Source organism: Thunnus maccoyii, chromosome 6 (assembly GCF_910596095.1).
Source record: "Thunnus maccoyii chromosome 6, fThuMac1.1, whole genome shotgun sequence".
Classification (NCBI taxonomy): domain Eukaryota; kingdom Metazoa; phylum Chordata; class Actinopteri; order Scombriformes; family Scombridae; genus Thunnus; species Thunnus maccoyii.
The window spans coordinates 11510847-11532440 of record NC_056538.1 but is presented as its reverse complement, the minus strand read 5'-3'; the positions used below and the strand labels follow the sequence as shown (position 1 = coordinate 11532440).

General features: G+C 39.6%; 1 protein-coding gene across 5 annotated transcripts; it reads right to left on the bottom strand.

Annotated features, from left to right (window-relative positions):
- Positions 1-673: 673 nt before the first annotated feature.
- igsf5b (immunoglobulin superfamily, member 5b) lies at positions 674-21532 on the bottom strand. 5 transcript variants are annotated; one of them, XM_042414502.1, is made up of 10 exons: positions 21289-21522; positions 18152-18247; positions 15664-15978; positions 12198-12325; positions 10373-10538; positions 9667-9798; positions 4190-4214; positions 3461-3549; positions 2044-2108; positions 674-1076 (listed from the first exon to the last, which is right to left on the bottom strand). In XM_042414502.1, exons 2-10 carry the CDS (start codon positions 18198-18200, stop codon positions 966-968), a joined length of 1080 nt encoding a protein of 359 aa, XP_042270436.1. In that variant the 5' UTR covers positions 18201-18247; positions 21289-21522; the 3' UTR covers positions 674-965. The 5 variants fall into 5 exon arrangements, with proteins under 5 accessions (XP_042270436.1, XP_042270433.1, XP_042270434.1 ...); XM_042414499.1 differs by having other exon boundaries at positions 15664-15981; positions 21289-21521; XM_042414500.1 differs by lacking the exon at positions 21289-21522 and adding an exon at positions 20702-20881 and having other exon boundaries at positions 15664-15981.
- Positions 21533-21594: the final 62 nt, after the last annotated feature.

Here is a 21594-nt window from a genome sequence, read left to right as displayed (position 1 = left end):
AAACAATAAGTTAAAAGATCATTTTGTTTTATTACAACCTGGATTTTATTTCTGTGGTTTTATTCATTTATCTCAGTAATAATAAGATTGCATCATCAAGTTAATTGCTTAGATCTCAGATCTGTGGCGACATCTCTTAAAAGAAGTCTAGCGGAGCAAGAAACAAGAGCGCTAAGATGATCATTCAGGTTTTAAATAAAGCCCCAAGTTAGTCAAATATATTTGGAAGAGAAAGCAAAGGCAAAAAATTATCTGAAATATCAGTTTTAAGTTTACAGACCACCAACTTTGATCTACTCTCCTTATCGTATTATGGAAACTTACATTTTAGGTGCACTCACTTTCAGTTTTACCAATTAAGTGGTTTATTTGATGTGGCTGAAGTGTTTGACTGCTTGTGTTTCTTGCTCCATATAACTTATTAGTGATGTTGCTGCAATTCCAGATCTTAGCAGTTAACTAGGCAGGTAATTTGTTATTCTAACCAATAAAAATGTTGGCAAAAGATGCAAAAATAAGACCCAAGCTGTAGTAAGCTGGAATTTTCCTTTTAATTGCTCAAATGTGTATGTAAGTATATAGGTTATGGCCTGCACAAATGATATTAGTAAAGATATAAACCAAGAATATAAAAGAACACAACAATAGCATTTATTGAAAATAAAAGTACAAAAATGTGTTTTTGTCACATACTCTAAAGCAATTTACATTTTTAAAGGATTCAAGGTATCACATAAAATTACTTTAGAGTTATAATAATAATAGTGATGATTTTTGCAAAATAATTGTGCTGTACATATTCAGCTCAAAATCACATGGCATTAGCTTGTAGCTTAACCAATATGTGTGACATTATACCATACAAACACTGGTGGATGTCCCATTTGTAAACACTGCACATCCCAATGGTATACAGTTTTGTTAACAAGCTGTTTGTTTTATCAGATAAATGTATTATTATATATTCAAACTGTGGTAATTCTCCTGATATTCTTGGCATTTTCCTCTGCCAGGGACACCTGGGCTTGGCTGTCACTGTGTAGAGACTGGCTTCTGGACGACACAAGATCAGGGACCTGGGGGACATATTTAGGTTTTAGTGATGATACACTAGGTAATTCTGCATCAGTGTAGATGGAAAACAGCCTCAGAAAAAGGCTGATACAAACAAACTGAGATTCCTGTTCTGAAACTTTCGTTGTAACAAAGTAATACCACATTATTTCAGTTCTTTATAAAAATCCAGTGCTCAATCACCAGCAGATGTATCTGAGGCCTCAATATGACTGTCCTCTAATCCTTTTAGCAAACTTAAAACATCGGTCCTTTACTTCAAAGACAGTGAATCGAAACTGAGCTTGTGACCTCGAGTCAGGGCCACTCCACATCAGGTGATTAGGAAAAGAGGCTACGTTCACCAGTCCAGAACAGTAAAGTGGTCCCCTCCTCCGTTCATTATTTGACACCAGGATTTTACTCAAGGTATTAATACCGTATGTTAGCCAAATCAATGTGACAGTCAATTAATCAATGACAGATCATGCCCAGTAAACCCTCACAGGTACAATTACCTCATCAACATTGACAGGCTAGGATAACGTTGACATTATTTACAAGGTACAGAGACAGAAAATTTTCTCAATTTTGTGTCTTAGTCATGTCTCAGTCTACTCTACACCTACATGTGCATGTGTAGATCATCTAAATATTTAGATTATGCATCACAATGATGACACAGACACTTGGAAGTGCCCTTTAAGCTAAAAATACTGCTGATGGCATTTTGTGGAGCCATGAAGTGCTCTACAACATTTGGATTTACCCACTATGACCAAAAAACATGTTATTCCACATCTCTGCTTTAATGGATGTGTTGAGCTGTCTGATGGGAGGCCAGCAGAGGTGCAACAATTCAGTTCTCTCCTGTATTCATTAACATGAGAGGAGGTAGCAGGAAGTCCAGCTGCAGAATGACTGGCTGCATTGTACAGCTCCAGTCCATCTCTCTCTATCACTCTCTCTCTACCTCTTTCTCTATCTTACCTTGTTAAAGGTGACAAAGTCCATTTGGCTACGAGTTTCCATGATTAGCTCATTGTAATCTGCATCTGCAGGGTGAGAAACAGCAATTTAGCCTGATCTAACCTTGCAGCCCCTATGAACAGCTACTGCATAGCTCACTTTTGACTTAAGGTAGACCTCAGCAAAATACTAGGATTTGGTGGCTTTAAGCACCCAGAGGTCTGAGGCATACCAAATAAACACAGCACCCTCAGTTTAAACCAATCCTTTATTTCTGCCTGAAAACCAACATTTTTGACAAAACTGCTGGATGATTTGGTTGATTTTTAAGCCTGCATTTTATGTGGTTTTGATGCTTCTCAGTTGCCTGGGCCATTAAAATTTTATTAACCATTTGATTAAAATTTTGAAGCCAATATATGACTCAAAAGATTGTAACCCCCCTTTTGTTCTGTGAAGCATATGTTACTGATTAGCAATACAAAATTGCGGCGAATAATTAATAGTTAAGCTACTATTACTATTATATAGTGGTGCATAGCTACTACCACTATGCTTTCCTACTATAAGTTAAATGAGAAGCTTGATACCATTCTCATGTTTGTATGCTAAATATGAAGATGGAGCCAGTAGATGGTTAGCTTACCTTAGCATAAAGACTGATAGTAATGGGAAACAGCTAGCCTAGCTTTGTCCAAAGCTCTCAACACACTATCAACACATTATATCTCGTTTGGATTAAATAAACAAGATATGACATGTCAATTTGTGAGCTTTAAAGGTGCTGGTAGGCAGGTTTTTTAACTTTTGGACAGACCCAGGCTAGCTGCTTCCAGTCTTTATTCTAAGCAAAGCTAACCGTCTTCTGGCTCCATATTTAGCATACAGATATGAGAGTGTATCAAGCTTGTAATGAAACTCTCTGCATGAAAGCAATTATGTGTACATTTACGTATCAAACAATCCCTTTAAGTAACCTACTTACATTTATTGACCTTCATCAGTGACCAGGGGTGAGTGAGTGAGTGATGAGAGTGAGCTCAGATGTTAGAGCAGAAACATCCACAGTCAGGATGATATTGTATTTTAAGAAAACTCTTGCGTCTTAATTTTAGGGTGAAGCATTCTGAAAGGCAAAAATCTCAGCACCTCGCCAAATTGTTAATTCATAGGTGAAGATGAAGAAAAACAACCTTATCAAACCCCAACATAAAAGTTATGGCCATTTAATGTTACGATGCAGTAAAATCTTACTTACCTGTTCAGCAAATGCAGTAGTAACTTTGCTTAGTATTGTATCTTAAAGCTACAGTTTGTCAGATTAAATTGAACATTTCATGTGTACCTTGAGAACTTTCTAGTGTCAGCTGTGTTATTGTGATTAAACAGTTGTCATTGAAGAATACTATTTTAATAGTGAACTGTATGTCACTCTCACCTGTTGGGCCTTCACTAGAATATCCCAGGTTGACAGTCCCCCCTGTCGCCTCAGCAACCGAGCTTCGCCCGATCACTGATTGGTCGAACCTGCAAATGCCCAAATGAACAGTCCAATGGAAAAGATAACCTTTAGCTGAGATACGGCAGAGCCACTTTGGCAGAGGCTATGCTGTTGTGAACAGACAATTTTATTTTCTCACAAAGCTGCAGTATATCAGCGGCCTCTGCATTGTTTTCATCATAAAGTGCTCTGACAGATAAAAAATGAACATCATCATCATTTTTCACCCCATTTTATTAGACCCAACCAAAGTACTCAACTCACACTTCAGTGTGCTCAATGGAAAAGCTATCAAATGTATTTCAGCTGCAGGAAAAATGCTGACAAATATAATACGTAATATATCTGCCCCTTAAATGAGCTAACGACTATTCAAATCCTAATGAAGTTGTTACAAAATGTAATGACTATTTAATGCACGCAATTTCAAATTCATTTCTTCAATTTCCTTTTATAATGAGGGACAATAAAAGTGCATTCATTCTCAGAAATAAGTTGTACGTATTAACTGAGAGTCATGCTGAGTCTTTATACTGTATGAGCTTATGTAAAGTATAAATGGAGCTCAATACAGCCAGAACTGTGTCTTTGCTTCTTACACTGATTATTGGCAGCTCCTCTCTCCACCAGCGTAAAATGTGTCTAGAAAGACTTTTTAAATCTTACCTTATTGTCTCCTGTGGGCTTGGTTCTGAAAGGCAAAAAAAATGAGGCATTAACTTCACAGAACTATTATGAGCTATCAGCTGCTAACTTTATTATTCCATTGCATTGACCACAGAGCCATTGTGCTTGTTCGCTGCATCCACAACGATATGAAAGCTGTAAATGTCCTGGTGTTTGTTTGTTTTGGGTTCTGCACTAATATCATAGCCTACGGTCAGTTTGCAATTCAACAGTGAAAGCTGGAGCTGAGTGTTAATGAGTTTTGCAGCACAGCTTCGTGGTTGTCTTTTCCAAAGGTCCTTCTGACCATGACGAAAACACAGCAACATAACAATAGTGAAGAAGGCACTTGCCCCAGGGGTATGGGTTTTAAACAGTCTCATTAGTATTCACAAACAAATGTCAGGTTACATAACTCAACTATGTACATCAACTTAGCATTTTTTAATGGAAATGTACTTGGGAATCTCAACCTATCCACACAAAATCCACAAATGCAGGAAGATCGAGCGCTTTCCAGTAGATGGCGCTAATGCAACATTTGCATCATCAATTGGAGGGTTCCCTCGCTGATTTCTAGCTTTGGGAGAGAGTGGTGCATGTTCACAAATACTGACTGATCTGTCCTGGGGCACAGAAAGAGTATATATGAATTCTTAAAATGGGTGGTGTTCAAGCAATCACTTTGGTTCCTGCCACCAACTTCAAAGCAGTTCCTCCCTCACTGTGATTTATTCTGTTGCAGTTTAGTCATTTCAGTCCTCCTTGTGACGTGTGTCACAGCCAAAAAATGACCATCAAAGGAAGATTGTTGCGTGTTGCTAAAGGTACACTATGTAGGATTTTCATTAAAAAAAAATAGACATACAAAAACAATCCCTCTCAATCATCACTTATGACCCACTAGAAGAGAGGCGATGTATTTATCTACAGGGTCTCTGCTCTCTGCGTTTACTTTCTTATTATTTTACTCTATTCATGACGCTTCTGGGCATCAACCTATGGGCAGTGGGTGTGTAGCCCCCAGCCAATATCAGCACGCAGGGTGTGAGGTCGGGACTCATGACGTAATGACCAGGTTACATCGCTGTCACCTCTCTCTCTTCTGCTCCGCTCTGCTCTCTGTCTCTGTGTCATGGATATGCAAAGAGCTGCAGGTCTGTGTGTCTGCTTGACCGAGGGTGGGGCTGAGCTACACACAGGCAGAGCAGAGAGGCCAAAGCGGACAGGATGAAGCTCTGTATTCACACAAAATCTGGCAATGCTGCACCTTCCCGCAAGGTTATGCGGAAGTGTGGGTGTGTTTATTTATGCTTTAGAACGTAACTGCTGTTAAACAATCAGAAAATAATTATTCATCTGACTCACAGCTTTGTTCTCGTCAGCGCTGCTCACTCTCTTTATTCACTTTCTAGCTTGCTCGACCATCACTTCTCTCTCTCTCTCTCTCTCTCTCTCTCTGTCTTTCTCTCACTTGCTCGTTGATCCAGGGAGGAGGGGCCAACTTTAAATGTTGTGTGTTTACAAACACCAGCTGACAAGTCCTGCATAGTATACCTTTAATGTTGTAGGTAAACTAGCCATGAGAAATAGAAACTGAAAATTGCAAGCAATTTGACCATTTTATTTGTCCAATCTGCCAGAAGAAATTCTTGTTAGACTGTCTACCAGTACATGCCAGTTTTTGATGAGACGGGTAAGGGTAAAAACCTCAAAACTTTTGGAACTCTTTGAGCCATGTTCTGTTTGCTGTTAATAACATCTGGTTGATTACTGACCACTTTGGCACAGTATTCTAACATATCTTTTACACAACGTGTCATACATTGCACAGCAATTATGATAAAAAGTACATTATCAAAAAAGTAATGAGAGGACATACTCCTCCATGGTAGCAGCTAGTTAGCTAGCCATGTTGTTGCCGCCCCTTCACCTCACAAGCAGGCAACCAGTGACAATGCTTGGCCTTCTTCTTCTGTTTAGTTTAACAGCAATTGGCATCCATAAATGTTGCATTACCACTATCTACTGGAAAGCATTTGGTCTTCCCTGCATTTGTGGATTCTGTGTAGCACACACAGCGCAGTACAACAGTTTCAAAAGGATCCACATGAATAGGTTGAGATTCGCAAATACATTTCTATTTAAAAAAGCTAAGATGACAATTCACAAATGAATTTAAGGATTGTTAATGTTATTAAGCCATGCAAATGGGGATGTTTGAGTAAAAATATGACAATGTGTTCGTTAGAGGCATTTATTTATGAATGTTGACGCTTATTTTCAGTCAGTAAATTTATCCAAATGATGGGTTACAGACACAAATTATTCATTCATTTGTGCATTGTGTTTTACAAGACATGAGTCATGTGACATTTTACAAGTCACAGGCTCCCTGCATTTGTGAATTTTGTGTGAAACAGCATGGTCGAACAGTCTCAAAAGAATCCACACAAATAGGCGGAGATTCACAGATATATTTCCATTTAAAAATGTTGATAATTTAAAAAGTTGACATACAAATGATGATATGTGAGTGATAAATTAGAGACACAGATACAAATACAGATTTACAGATACAAATCACCCTGCTGTGCATTGTGTTTTACAGGTTACGTAACTTGACATTTATTTGTGAATACTAATGAGACTGTTTTAAATCTATGCAGGAGAGATATAAACTGTTCTTTTTACAGGGAGAGAAATTGCCTTTGTCATTATATTTTAAATCCCTGCTGTCATACTGGCCAAAGTCTTTGAGGGTGACAAGCCTATATTAGATCCCTTCCAATAATTACAAAGCATACATTACTCCCTCTTGAGGTGGATTACTCAAAGAAGAGCTTAGTGACTTGGAGGCATGCCACATCCTCTAACATCTGAAACATTCTCATGAAGTTAATTTGACTCGTTCAGGGATGTTAAAGCTAAAGAGTCACAATAAAGCAAGGACGATGGTGAAGGAGGACTCAGACGTTTCAGGTACGGAATCAGCTGCCAGAGGAGAAGGGTCACACCTGCTTTATGATAATCCCTTAGCCCTAAACCATGGCCATGATTTGCAATGGTCCAGAATCAGTCACAGGGATTACGCTGACTTCTAAATGTGTGACTCAGGGCCACTTTTTGTTATCGCACACAAACAGGCTTCCTCCTCATCCTTGTGCTAGAACAACGATCCCCTCGGAGATGCCATTCCAGAAACATTTGGGCAATGTCCCTCCTTCCTGGCCAGACTTTTTACAACATCACACCAATTTACTTCCACAGGCTCACAGGAACCCGTCAAGGTATTGACCCCTCTATTTGAAGAGGTGACAAGTAGTCCCACCCCATCACAAATATCCTGGGTTAAGTTATAGAGCTCCAAAAGAGTTGCAGTAAAACTGTCTCACTGTGTGGATATTTTAAACCCTTATTAATGCGGTTTGTAGCATTTCCTGAGCAATAGTTGGTAAGAGTTGGTATTGCCTTAGTCACCTTAAGACTTTGAAAGCACATTCATCACATCTTTCTTAAATCTGCTGGATAAGCTTTGTCCGACTGTGATTCAGTGGGGTATGGTCACTCAAACTTGCCGAGTCATGCAGCAGGGACCAGGTGTGAGCTAGACCCTCATGTTCCCCAAGGTACAATCTCTGCCAGTGTACCAACAGCTATAATCCTTTTAGCAAACAGGTTGGTGGCCTGGCCAAAGTCACTACAGTCCCACCAAGCAACTGTCAACCTCCTCTGCACATCTCAGTGGCCTTTATCAGACCATCATGCATACTCAACTGACAGGGTTTAGATATAAACCAAAGACCAGGTTTCTTCCCCTTTATTATCCAAGGGAGACCTAAACTGCTGTCTCTTTTTCCACAATATTCTGCACCAACTTTAATAAATCATACAATACACCAGCAGTGAAAAGAGAAGTGTAGAAAGTAGAAGTGCTGTTAGTTGATGGTATTTACAGTTGCACTTGGTTCACAATAGTGATTTTAACAACAACAAAAAGTAGAAATCACAAAACAAGTGAACACACAAAGTTCAACTACATTTCTGTTCTTCACTGACTTGTTCACTCTGAATGGCTCCGTAATTGTCCTGTTACTGAGCTCATGGAAAGCCAGCAAAATTGCATCATCTTAAATGTAGGAAATGTGATTACAACTGTGGTAAAGTCTGCTACTTAAACTAAGTAAAATACACAAAGCAAAAAACATAAATTACAGTCATCCCTTTTTGCAATCAAAAATAATGAGAAAGTATTTGATTTATTTATTGTCCATAGTTTCTTATTAAAAGGAAAAAATGATAATGTCTTTGGGGAAATATCAGAAATGTTCCCTTTTCTTTCACCCTTTATGTAACACAATAATGAATCATTTTTGTACACACAGTACTGAAAACAGGACAAGTTACTTTTTCCAACTTTTAGAAAAATCCCTCCAGAGACAAAGAAGACAAATTAAGTGATGAGTATAATAATATATGAATATAAGGCGACCCTGATTATGAGACGACCTCCCCTTTTTCACCTGTTTTTGGAAAAAGACTTTTTGAAGATTCGTTGCAGTATACACAGTTACATACTCACACACTCTCCTAGCAGACTGTTGGAAGCAGTCAAAAATTATTTCTCCTGCAGTTAGCATTTTTCAGACTGTCTGTGACATCATCTATGACAGTGGTAATTGGCAGCTTCACATATTATTCAGTTTGTGTTCATTTCAGCAGTAAAGATGTCGGCAGATGCTTTAGACTCATTTTCACTCGTCATTAATTTCCTCCATGGCAGAAAAACACGTTACAAGAGCCTTCAGAAACTCCTGCAGGTAAAACTGCACAAACAAAACACTTTTAGTGCTGACTCTAACAGAGTCATTATAAAACACTCTCTCTCCTTAGTACATTCATGCTATAAACAGACTGTAGGCTACAAACAGCCCAGAATGCAACACTCTCTGTAGGAGTTGGTTTTACACCAGTACTAAAAATATCATCTTAATCGTGCCAATAGGGTAAATGTGTAAAATTGGTGGGGTGCTGCTTTAAAAAGCACGCAACTTCACAATTTACACCTAAGAGCTGCCTTGCATAGGCACACTGTTCAGTTGTTTAACTCTTAATATGCCTTGCTCATGGGCACCCCTGTTGTTGTTTTTGTTGATCGGGACTGACAGTCGTTACTCCTTCATATCCAGATTTTACTAGTTCTTCTGGGATTCAAACTCCCAACCCTGAAGTCATACCTTTGTACTGCAGCTGTTTCCTGAGAAGTAAGAGCTTTCTGCTGACAAGTAATGTTCTGCTTTGTCAGAAAAAATATTGCGTGTCCTTGGTGAAGGCCAGCGTGGGGGCAGTGCCGAGTCACTGCGTGTAACTGCCTATCTTCTTCATTATACTTTAATCACAGTTTCTGCTCTGAAAAGAGAGGGGGGAGATGACATTTTTTTCACCTGGAGCAATTTAAGGAAAAGAAAAGTGCCTACTTGCTTGTCTCCTTTGTCTGTAACAGAGGACAGCGCAGATGCAGAGCAGGAGGAGCAGAAGAAGAGCAGAGAGGGAGGCTGTTACTGCCAGCGGGATTGTGCAGTCATCTCCTTCCTCCACCACCTCCGCAACTGAGGAGAGAAGGTCACATCAGTGTTAAGTAAAGAAATGCTGAAGAAATGTTGTTACTTTGCAATTCATCTACAGATTTGTAGATGTAGTGTAAAGAAAGCTGTTTATTTTCCTGTTTTAATTTGCAGTAGTAGGCATGAGAGTGTTGGTTGAGGGTAGCTGCTCTGAGTGGATTTTCTGAAAATGTTACAACTACAACTACAAATGGAGCATTACTAAAATAATAATACAGTATTTGTCATTTTGAAGCTGTGGGCCTCAGAGAGGTTTGCAACCTCAGTTCCCACTTCAGTGGCTGTGATTCAAACTCATGTAGTGTTGATGTGGCAGCTCCTGTCTTTTCCACTCTCCTCTTCAATGATAATGTTTACTGATGATTCACAGGTTTCCCAAAAGAGAAAGTGACAGAAAAAAATAGGGAACAAATGAAATACACAAAGAGAGACAGATGTAGAAGCAGAAAGCTAAATTCAAATGGAACAAAGAGAAGACTGACTCTGCGTAGAAGACAACTCTCATTCTGTGTTTGTGTGTTAGTTAATGTATAACATGATGGCTGTGTTACAGTCTCACCCACTGTCAGATGGATGCTGCTCATCAGTGGTGTGGGGAGGGCAGACACAGAGGCCAGACAATTCACATGAGAGCTCTTCGCTGCCATCACACTGAGGTTGCTGGTCACAGTGAAGAGGCTCTTCTCAGACTCTTCACTACTGATGTTGTATTCGCCCTGGCTCACCTACGTGCCGTTCCCCCAGAGAGAGAAAATTATCATTATTTGCACTATATTCTGCTTATTAACAGGGATGTTTACATCCTGACTCGCCAGGTACTCCTGATACTTCTGTTCTCCAATCATGACTGAATTTAAAGGGATAGTTCATCCACAAACAATGTAAAACTCTTTTTTTTCCATGTGGTGCGGCCAAAATCTTAAAATTTTAACTGTAAGACGATGATTATGAGTTCATCTCTGCTATATTTGCATCAGTTTTAAAAGACAAGTTTGGAGAGACTGAGATTTTTGGAAGTGAAACATACATTTTAAGCTTCGTTATCATCTGTTCAGCCTATAGAATTGAGGAAGCATTTATGTCTCCACCCATCTGTTGCACTCTGAAATGGGAATTAAGGACAACTCAAAGTAACCCTCCAACTCCATTCAGTGGCACATCAGTCTGGCTGCACCTTTAGTGCAGTGTATTAGATTAGACATGATTTGCTGACATCAATAGCAATTGCTTGATGGTTCCTAGAGCAGCAAAATATTAGACACATACAAGATGCAAACTTAACCGCAACATCTCTTCAAATATGATGACATGATGATCTATACACTTTGTTTTGACCAGTTTCTGATTCAGATATATGCAATTGTCAGCTAGTGACGTTCATGACCAACAAATTGTTTTCGATTTTAGTGACCAGATGCACAGCACAGCACAACCTGGATAAAGAGCTGGAGTAGGATGAATTGTTGGCAGGAATACATTACAAGCAAGTTAAATGGTAAATGGACTGCATTTATATAGCACCTTGCTAGTTTTATCGACCACTCACTCAAAGCACTTTACAATACATGCCAACATTCACCCACTCACACACACACACATTCATGATGCCATGAGGCCATCATGCAACCTGCTCATCAGGAGAGATACAGTGCTTCCTATTCAAAGTGCCCCAAAATGTTTCTATGCTCATCCACCCACACACAAACTCACACACCGCAATTTGGGGTTCAGTATCTTGCCCAAGGACACTTCAACATGCAGACTGTAGAAGCCTGGGATCGACCCATTGACCTTCTGATTAGTGGGTGACCTCTACCTCCTGGGCCACAGCCTTTTAAATGGACTTGAATTTAATCAATCAAATCAGCTTCTCTCATCCACTATAAAAAGAAGTGCACTCCTCACTGTGACACACTGACAGCTTGCTGAAGGATCAATAGAAGAGATTAGGCCACCTAGCCTAAAAGGAATGATTCATCTGCATTTGCTCATTCTCCACTCCAGCTGAGAGCCCTGTGTGCCACACAAAGTAAGGGCAAGTTTCCAATTAAAGTGCTCACAAAGAGGTCTGTGAATTGTTGTAAATATGTTATTTTATTTAGAAATGGATAGAATAGAAGAAAACACTAAAGGTTTTGATGTTTTGCCTTTTTGAATGCTATAAACCAAATTCAGCTGAGTGCACTAGGAGTTCACTGATAAATGTGTAATAGGAAAAACAAGTTTTTGTTATGTTTCTGTAGTAGAAATTATGCAGTGGTGACACATTTATGTCACAGCAAGTGTTTCGGCAATATTATATCAGTGTTTTGGAATGTAAAATGACCTGCTAAGTTTAAATATAAAGATAATAGTGATGAGGATGATTGTAGATGTTAATTTACCTTTTTGTCATCCACCCTCCATTGCAAAGTGGGTTGAGGGTACCATCCTGCTGCTTGGCATTCAAACAGGACCGACTGCCCTCTAAAAGCCAACTTGTTGTCTCCAAAGACTTTCACGCTGCCCTTTTCTGCAATCAGAAAAGAAGTACATTCACAAACTTGAATGTTGTTCTTTTTTCTTATTTATGTACCTACATGCCAGTGTATGTACCTCTGTATATTCCTGCATATGCATGAGTGTGTGTGAATTCATGAATGCAGATAAAACTGGGTAAAGGAATCAATTTCATGTCAGTCTCTGCTGAAATTCATGTAATTTTGTGCAGGTATCCAAAGATGAGCATCACCTCTTCAGTTGGCCCGTTTGCTTATAAAAGACGGATTTCATTCGTGCCGAGTGATTGATTGCGTGTCTCAAAGTCTCAACTGCTTGACGAATGCTTCTCCTCTTTTCCCCTTCATCTCTTTCCCTGCCAGCCAAATAAGCCACTTAAGGCCCTGGGAAATACAGTATCTCATATGTGAAGTCTATTGTCTGGGCAAATGAAAGGCAGTAGATGCAACAGACAATTGCTATAGACAGAAAGATAATTACAGAAGCTTCGGTGCTTTGTCTGAGCGAATGACACGTCTGTGTTGATTTAGCTTCAAATCCTCAGATGTTTTGTACGCATTATCGGCTGTCCCTTTTCTCCAGGGGCTTTTATTTGATGGCTGATTTGGTGTCATAAACTTCATAGCATCCAATTCTGATAGCGGACTCCAGCTGCTCTTAGAGAATCTGAGTGAGCAAAACTTGGCCAGGAACCAACAGCCTCATTTGCACCAACTGATGAGGGGCCCTGGTGATCATAACTGATTGATAATAAAGAAAGGGACGACATCAGCACTCCCTCCCAAAGCTCCGATGTAAGTGATCCCTGAAATAAGGTTTCATAAGGTTTGTTAATCACTGTAGGGAAACTTTGGGTGAGGTGTGGAGCCCTCAGCCCTCAGCTCTAATTCTGGAGATTTTTCAGAGGGGAAATTGCTGCTTTGAAGGCAGTAATTACAGACTTGTACATATCTGTGTGCAGGATCGTGTATGTCTGCATGCATGTTGTGTTACATGAACAGTAGATAACATATGTGCTGTATGTGTGGGTTTAAATTTATTCCAATGAGCCTCTACAGTCCAATCACTACAGGCACGTCCACTCTTCTCCTTTTTTGCAGCTCTAGCCTTCACTGCAGATCCACTCAACAGCGCATGCAACCATATTGATTTGCTCAAGTGAGAGGTTTGTGTGTGTGAGTGACAAAAAAATAGAAGAGAAAGAGCATCGAGAACAAGCAGCAGTGTGTGGTCATATTTACATCATCTTCATATTGGACAATTAAAGCAGGGAGTGAGGAGGATAGCACACAGAGTCAAGCAGCCTGCTGTATAGATTTATGGCTCCCCTCCAACAGTATATTTGAGGCTGCAGTACACAAATCACAGGCAGAGTTGCTGACTGTTAACTGGGCGTGCCAGGATGCACAATTAATTCAAAGGCTGTGTCAGGCCATAGTGATCCTCTGCATCCAGACTGGAAGGCCTGATTCACCACACACACTACTGTTAATGGGTGCATATGTCAGTGGGGATTTGTGGCACTGGCAGCAATGGAGGCTCTCTTCATAATATATTGGAGAGATGGGACATTGGTTTCCTCCTCGCTTCTTGCAGAGGAGATGTTTCCACACAGATTTTTTTTAGCTGAGCTCTCAATTCAAGGGTACATACTGGAGATGCAAATAAGCTGGATGATAAGGTCAAGGGAAGCGCAAGTCCGTGCAAATCTTAGCAAGCATTTAATGAGTTGTCACTGAGTTTTAGGCATGCCACTCCCAAGAAGACTGAGCACCAAGGGGTGAATATCTTTCCTTATTAGCTAAAATATGGCATTTTGTCATCAGACAATCTTTAAACTGAGGTACTGTATGAATTATTAAAGTGGAGAGAGTTGTGAAAAGAAGAAAACTTGATATTTAATATCCCTAACTTTTTATAATGATGCAGACTAAAGTGAACACAGGAACAACTGCTGGTAGAGATAACATCCAATGAGATCAATGTGTGTTCTCTGTTTCTCAAAACTGAAAGACTGGTCCTGTCAGCCTGTAATGGGAAAAATTAAACCCTGACACGCACACTGGATTGTTGTCTTCTGTATATTACCAAGAGCCATTTGCAAGTAAAGACCAAAATATAAATTTGTGGTGAGAAAGAATTAAAATATCCTCCTCTGCTCTCACAAAAAAAAGTCAGACTACCATCCCTTCAGCAAAAAGAAAAATGACCCTCATAAACTTTTTCTGACTCCCCATTTTTGTCCTCAATTTGTCTGAAATAAAATATTTGTAAATAGTATGGCCATTTTAAGTCACTTCTTTAGACTTTGGATGTTTTTTTCTTTGGTAATTACAACCACTTCTTAAAATGTTGGTTCACACTGCAGTGCTTTCCATCTCCAGATAACAACACCATCAGAGCTGTGGGACACTACTGATTCTTATCAGGTCCTAACTCTAACTCTCCAGCAAATGTGCCACCCGGGCCTCACACAGCACAGCCCCATTGGCACAGCATCTGCATAATATACACTGAATGAGGAAAGGAGAGGAGAAAGAGACTGGCTGTAGCTGCAGCCCGTAAATCCTTCTCTGCTGCCTGCTCTGACCGGCATGGAGTCCAGTACTGGGAGCAAATCAATTCCTGTCCCTGACACCACCCACACCATCATTAACAATGTCACACAGACCATCAAACATGCCTGGGCAACTGTACTCCACCACACAGGCACAAATGATTTCCCACCCTTAATGTGCAGCATGATTGATCCTTCAGGCACTAGTTCAGCTACTTTACAGAAACCTGAAAACTTTCATTCTTGAATCCCTCTCTCCAAACTAATAAAATCAAAGGCTTCTTCAAGTTAATTAAGATGTGCATCTTGAATGCTGAGGGAAAGTACTATGGTTATGTTTGTTTTTGTTTTGTCTCTGTGTCTCTGTGTTCTTTAGTGAAGACGGCAGCGTGCGGGTGGGCAGAATCAAAGCGGCTACACAACTTTTGCTTAGTCTCTTCATTTGCCTCTTTTTTTGCGCACTGCTTTTTGCCTCGTCAAGGTTAAATTCAGTGTGTTTCAGCACTCTCTCACACTTCAATAGTTTTCAAAAGACTTGCCATCTGCTTGGTTTCTTTTGCAGCTTTATGTGCACCTGTGTACGTGAATGTGTGTATGTAAAAACACAGAAAATGAGTATTCCTGAGAGAAGCTGGCTGCACAAAAAGCCTTTGAATTTCTCTGTTGCAGAAACAAACTGTTCTTTGCTGCCTTCCTGCTACAATGAATAAAGGTAACAACCACACACGCGTGCATACACAAACATAAACACATGTACACAGTCCCTCCATGTACACACATATGAACATACAGACCTTGTACAAACAGGTTTGCTGTTTTCCTATCAATGTCCTGGATGTCACAGGTCACTTGTCCCTGATGGAGCCTCTCTGTGTTCCTGAGGACAAACACCCAGCTGTCCCCCTTTGAGGTAGGCCCTTCCTCTGCTGTCACGTTAAGGTTAGAAGAACGAAGGACGCCATGCAATCTGGAGATGGTGAGCGCCACTGTACCGTTCAGCAGCCACACCATAGCTGCCCACTGGGTGTTAGCGGTGCTGCAGGTGAAGCGGGCCTCGTCCCCTCGCAGGACTGTCAGGGTTTCAGGTGACAACTTTATCTGAGCTCCAACTGCTAAACAAGACAGAAAGAAAATACTGTTACAAAAACTACTTTAACAAAACCTTCAGTCCTGTACTGAGTCTGAAACTGTTTAATCAATAATAATAATAATAAACTGTCTAATCACCAGAACACCACTTACTAACACTGCTGCCTTTAAAAGGAGGATTTGACATTTTGAGAAACACATTTACTCGCCTTCTAGCTGAGAGTTTTATTTGTACGGCAAATATGAAGCAATAGCCAGCGGGAAACAGCTAGCCAGGCTCTGTCCAAAGGTAACAAAATCCACCTACCAGCACCTTTAAATATCACTAATTAACATGCTATATTTTGTTTGTTTAATCCGCCCAAAAATGTAAGTGAAAAAAAAACAACACATAAACAAGTTGTAGTTTTACAAGAGGTTATTTCTTGGACTATTTTTTGTGTTCCTAGAGTCCTGTGGTCAACATGAGGTTGCCAGGCAACCAGTAGAGACTCTATATTTCCCAAAATGACAAAATATACCTTTAACAAGACAGAATACGACCACACAATCAGAATTAAGAAGTTGGCTATGCAATATACGAAGCGTATTGACTTTAACAGAAAATCACTCTAGTAGCAAAGAAAATACAACAGTCTATAGTCTAAAGATGCACAGTTAAACAACGAAGGGACATGGTACAGTTCTTATTGGAGACGTCAGCACATGAATGAAAATTTAGCAGAATGTGAAATAATTGATTTGTTTGCGATGCAAACTGGCTCCTTCAAAAAACCAAATAAAATGCATGCACAGTGCACATAGAGCATGATCAAACATTTGCAACAGAGGGTGTCACAGAGAAATTATTTGAGAAGAGACTTTACATTTCATTATCTGTGGATAAACTGAAATTAGTGTAAGGGGAAAGAAAACCATAAATATGGTGGAGGATGAGGGATCAGTAAGTAGATGCATTTACTCACTTGTCTTCTTGTCTAAAACACAGAAAAACCTAAGAGGAATCATTGTTTTATTCAGTGTTCTGTGTGTCAAGTGTGAGTCAAGATTTCAGAAGAGGAACAGAGCACATTTGAGTTGTTGCTTCCTTTTCATGAGTTGATGTACAAATCTAAATCTTACCATGATGGACGACTCCATGTGTGTCACTTTTAGACAAATTTGCAAAGCAGAAGCAGACGCAAAGGAGAGATGAGTGAGTAAGAGATGAAAAAGAAAGAGTGAAGAAAGAAAGAGAGAAATGAAATAGGCCTGAGAGGGATAAAGAAAGTGAGTGACAGCACAGCTCCCTACACCTGTTTCTTACTGTGTCTGTCCAGATGGAGACGGGTGATTTGGTCGGGTGCATGCACGAGTGCAAATAGGATTTAGTGTGAAAATTCTGACAAATTAATCTGTAGCTTTCAGCAACAGGCCACAGTGTAATTCTGCAGAGTAAACATTTTAACAGTAGCCTGTAGAATTGAGAAAACCTACAAAAATTACATGATTAGAGCTTAAAGAGATGAGCAGACACTGTGAGAAGATATTCATTACCCCCTGTGCACAAACTCTTAGGGCCCATTCCTCAGTTACACTATAAACAGATGCATATGCATATGCATACACTCATCCTCAACTGCATTATATCATATCTTTTCAGCTTTTTATTGCTGACAAATGAAGGAGAAAAGGAATTAATATTAATGGAAAACTGTGAAATATGAAATAACAGGTTTACGCCTCAGTACTCAGAGTGATGTATAACTTGTTTGTGGTGAGCTAACTGTGTTACCTTCTGCAGCCAGCATGCTGGGTCATAAATTATGCATCCGTTTAGGAAATTAGGTCTGAGAAATATCTAGGCCAGCCTATACAGCTATTTCTTTTCATTGCAATCAAAGAATAGCAGACTAATGAGCAGAATTTGTGCGTGCTCCTATTGGGACTGTGATCCAGTGACTCTCAAGTCCCCTGACCACTAGCTACAGCTTACTGTTAACTAGATAGGCAGCCATTTTGAAGAAAATTAATTATAAAGTGCAGATAGATCATTAGGCCCTCTAATTAGATTGTCTGTGGGTTTAATCTGAGGGGTGCTGCTGTTAAGCAAACCACAGCACTGAATGTGGCCGTTAATACAAGAACATTACTGGCCTCTCTGACACATCTCCAATCAGACAAGCTGCTGTTTGTTTTGAGCTCAATTCTCACCGTAAATCCTGCATGAAAGTAGAAGCACTAATAGAGCAAAGATGTCCATGTTCAATCTGGCAGTCCAGTTAGTCCATTGTTCAGTGCTGAATGGATCTGAAACAAAAAAATAATTTAATTATATTATTGCAGTTTCACCACTTTGGTCCAGACTGAAATACATCAACAACTATTGGATGGATTGCCTTGGAATTTGGTGATCTAGTGACTTTTCCCCTGGGGCCAACATGAGGTTGACATTTGTGATTTTAAATAAAATGTCTCAGCAGCTGTAGGATGGATAACCATGAAATTCGGAACAGACATTCATGTCCCCCTCAGGATGAATTGTAATAACTGTAATAACCCATTAACTTTTCACTTTTTAAAATTTTAATCTGCCCAATATTTGGTTTATGATCAAATACTTGCAAAACTAATGACATTCCCTTCATCTTTAGCTGTACTTTGCCTTTAGTGCTAATTAGCAAATGTTAGCATGCTGAGGCCTTGTTTTATTCTTGTGCAAGACACGGTGGCGCGGGCCTCCGCAGATGGCGCGCAAGATACGAGCATGCACAGAGGTGTTTATGTTCAATGGGTTGTTTGTTGCAGTATTCTCCGAAATGCCAATGGGGCATACAAACAAAATATTGTGCGAGTAAGTCAACAAGTGTTACCGGAAGAATGTCATTTTCCATCATGGCTACACGCGCTGTCCTGGAACTATTAAAACTACAAAGGCGACACATGACTCAGGACTTCCGAGGTCTCATCTGTGTAAGTTCTTAGATTCTGAGCTTCAAAATGTGACATGTAACTTAAATATTCAAACAAATATTGTGCTTTTTAAATATATCAACTCACTAATTCCACATTCAAATGGTCATGAATATTTAGAGAGCTCGACAAGAAAAAAAAGACAGGTATAACCTCATGATTTAAAGCTCTATGGAAGTAGTCCTATGTGAATAACATTGGAGTGAATTCTCATCCATATGCTTCATATATTTTAACTTGCTACTGTACAAATATGCTGATAAAATAACGTTGTGTAATAATTCTTCATTTCACTGGTCAGTATGAGAGACTGTTTGATGTGTGTGTTTTTTGTTTGTGAAATAAGCCACACACACACACACACACAAACATTGTGAGTACAAAAACCTTTATTTAAAAACATACACACATTTTTGTATTGATTACACACTTGTAAACAAAAATTTAAAAACTATGTACAAAAGAGCAGCTGTCTCTGTTTTATTCCTCTGGGAAGTCCCTCTCTGCCTCAAACAGCACCTGGTAGACCTTGACTTTGACGTCATGCTTATGTGCCAGGTGGATATTAGCCAGCATGTCCCTGATTACGTCGGCAAACCGAGCATCTGCACTGTCCTCCTCACTGAATTTCTCCCTCACTTGGCCCAGGTGTGCCAAATTCGCCAGAAGGACATCATCCCATGCTGAGGGTGCAGGACAGGGGGCACAGTCTGGCACAGGGGAAAGCAGGCCTGGATGAGTTGACTGGGTGAAGAGTTGAGGCAGGGGAGATGGTGAGTCCCTCACAGAGGATGAAAAGCTGCTGGATGTCGTCTCAGTGGATGATGGTCTAGAAAGTGATGGAGAGAGTGTTTAATAAAGAAAACTGTAATTATAATGAAGCTGCCCCTTAAAACACCACATGATAAGGCAAACAAAGCACACTGCCAGCTACTCTGGTATGTGCCAAATTAACTCTTAATGATAACAGATATAACAGTGAATACGCTATGTTTGTGAAATGAGTACTGATGATAGCACTCATTCTACTAATTCTTAGCAGATATGATACTGTACATGCAGTATGGAACTGGGATACAGCTCCACTGAAACATATTGTCTTCTTTGTTACCATTTCTGGTCTTTGTTTACTTTGTTCTGCATAACAGGACATGGAAAGAGTTGTTAAATTTTATTTTCCTGTTTTGTTCAATGGTCACTTTCTGACAATAAGTAAATGAGAATACAAGCTATAAAGACTAAAAAAATAAACTACAACAGACAGTAAAGGAAACTAGGCTGTCTGGCAGCAGTGGTAACACCAATGTACCACCAAACACTGCATTTATGTACTATAATTACTGTCACTTACCTCATGTTTTGCCAGTGTGGTGATGATATGTCTGTACAAATTCAGTGTCATTTGGTTGTCTCTGTGGTCTCTGAAGGGACAACAATAAAGGGTCGTAGAGGTGTCTACAGAGGCTAATCAGCTTGGGCAGTCTACCTTCAAACATATCCGTCTTGAAATGAAAATCGCAGCGTGCACCTAGTTATAAAATTCCGATGCGGTGACGCCATTTTTGGCGTGGGGACCCTCGTACCAGGGACACTCGACACTGCGTTGAGTATAAACCTAGCTTAACATACTAAACATGGTGATCATTATAAACTTTATTCCCAGCATGTTAACATTGTCATAGTTATGACATAATGATTATCAACTGAACCTGGTTTCTCTGAGTAACCTAATTAAACACACTAGCATGTTAGCATGCTGACATTAGCATTTAGCTCAAAGCAGCATTTTACCTGTAAGTACAGCCCCAGAACTGTTAGCATATCCTAACTTACATCTGATGTAGCTTGAAGATACACTATTAAAAGACAACTCTCTATTGTAGTCTAATCTTTTATGTTTACCTTGTAAAGTTTTTGCAAATGAAATCCATAAGGTCAGAAAGATAAATAAAGCCTATTACATTATTTTATTCATTCTGAGCTTAACTCGTACTTGTGCTTATTTCAAAAAACATAAACTCTGGGTTTACTGATACAAAATAAAGCAATGCGGTAAACTGTAACATGAACAGTCAAAGCAAATCACAGTAAATGTAGTGAAACTTGAGTATGTCTTTGCATGCAACGTGATCAACTGTTTGGTGGTCACTATAGGATTGTACAGTCACTCCATGGAAGAAACTCTATGATCATTTTAACACAGATTATATTTTAGTCACAGTGCAACAGGTTCAGTTACATTAAATCCAGGTCTGGGTATAATTACTTATTTTACAGAATTACACATACAGAAAAAGCAACATCTCCATAATAAAACTACAATCCTGGTTAATTGTACAATAAATATTCTTAAATCTATCTGTGTTTGTGTCACTCACCTCAGTCTAGTGTCTCAACAGTCTTGCAGCAAGTGTCCCACACAGTGGATACATTGTCATTGATGCTCCTACTTATTCCTCATGTTAAGCGCTCAGTTGTATCACCCAAAACTGTCCTGTTAAATATTACCAAACTCAGTGGGAACTTTGCCCCGTGATACAAACAGATGTGAATATACTGTGACTCAGAGTGCAAACAATGCCCTTTTAAGCCCCCAATTCCCAGGGGCCTTAAAACAAGGCCCCCTCCCTCTTTAAATGAATGGATCTAGGCACACTGGATGATGTATCTGTAGTTTCAAGATC

Excerpts from the sequence above, each read along its gene's own strand:
- igsf5b (XM_042414499.1), bottom strand. The coding sequence starts at position 18,200 with ATGGACATCTTTGCTCTATTAGTGCTTCTACTTTCATGCAGGATTTAC. Across the intron at positions 4,215-9,666 it reads CAGACAAAGGAGACAAGCAA|AACCAAGCCCACAGGAGACA; the intron begins GTAGGCACTTTT and ends TTTGCCTTTCAG. Across the intron at positions 2,109-3,460 it reads TTCTAGTGAAGGCCCAACAG|ATGCAGATTACAATGAGCTA; the intron begins GTGAGAGTGACA and ends CTCACCCTGCAG.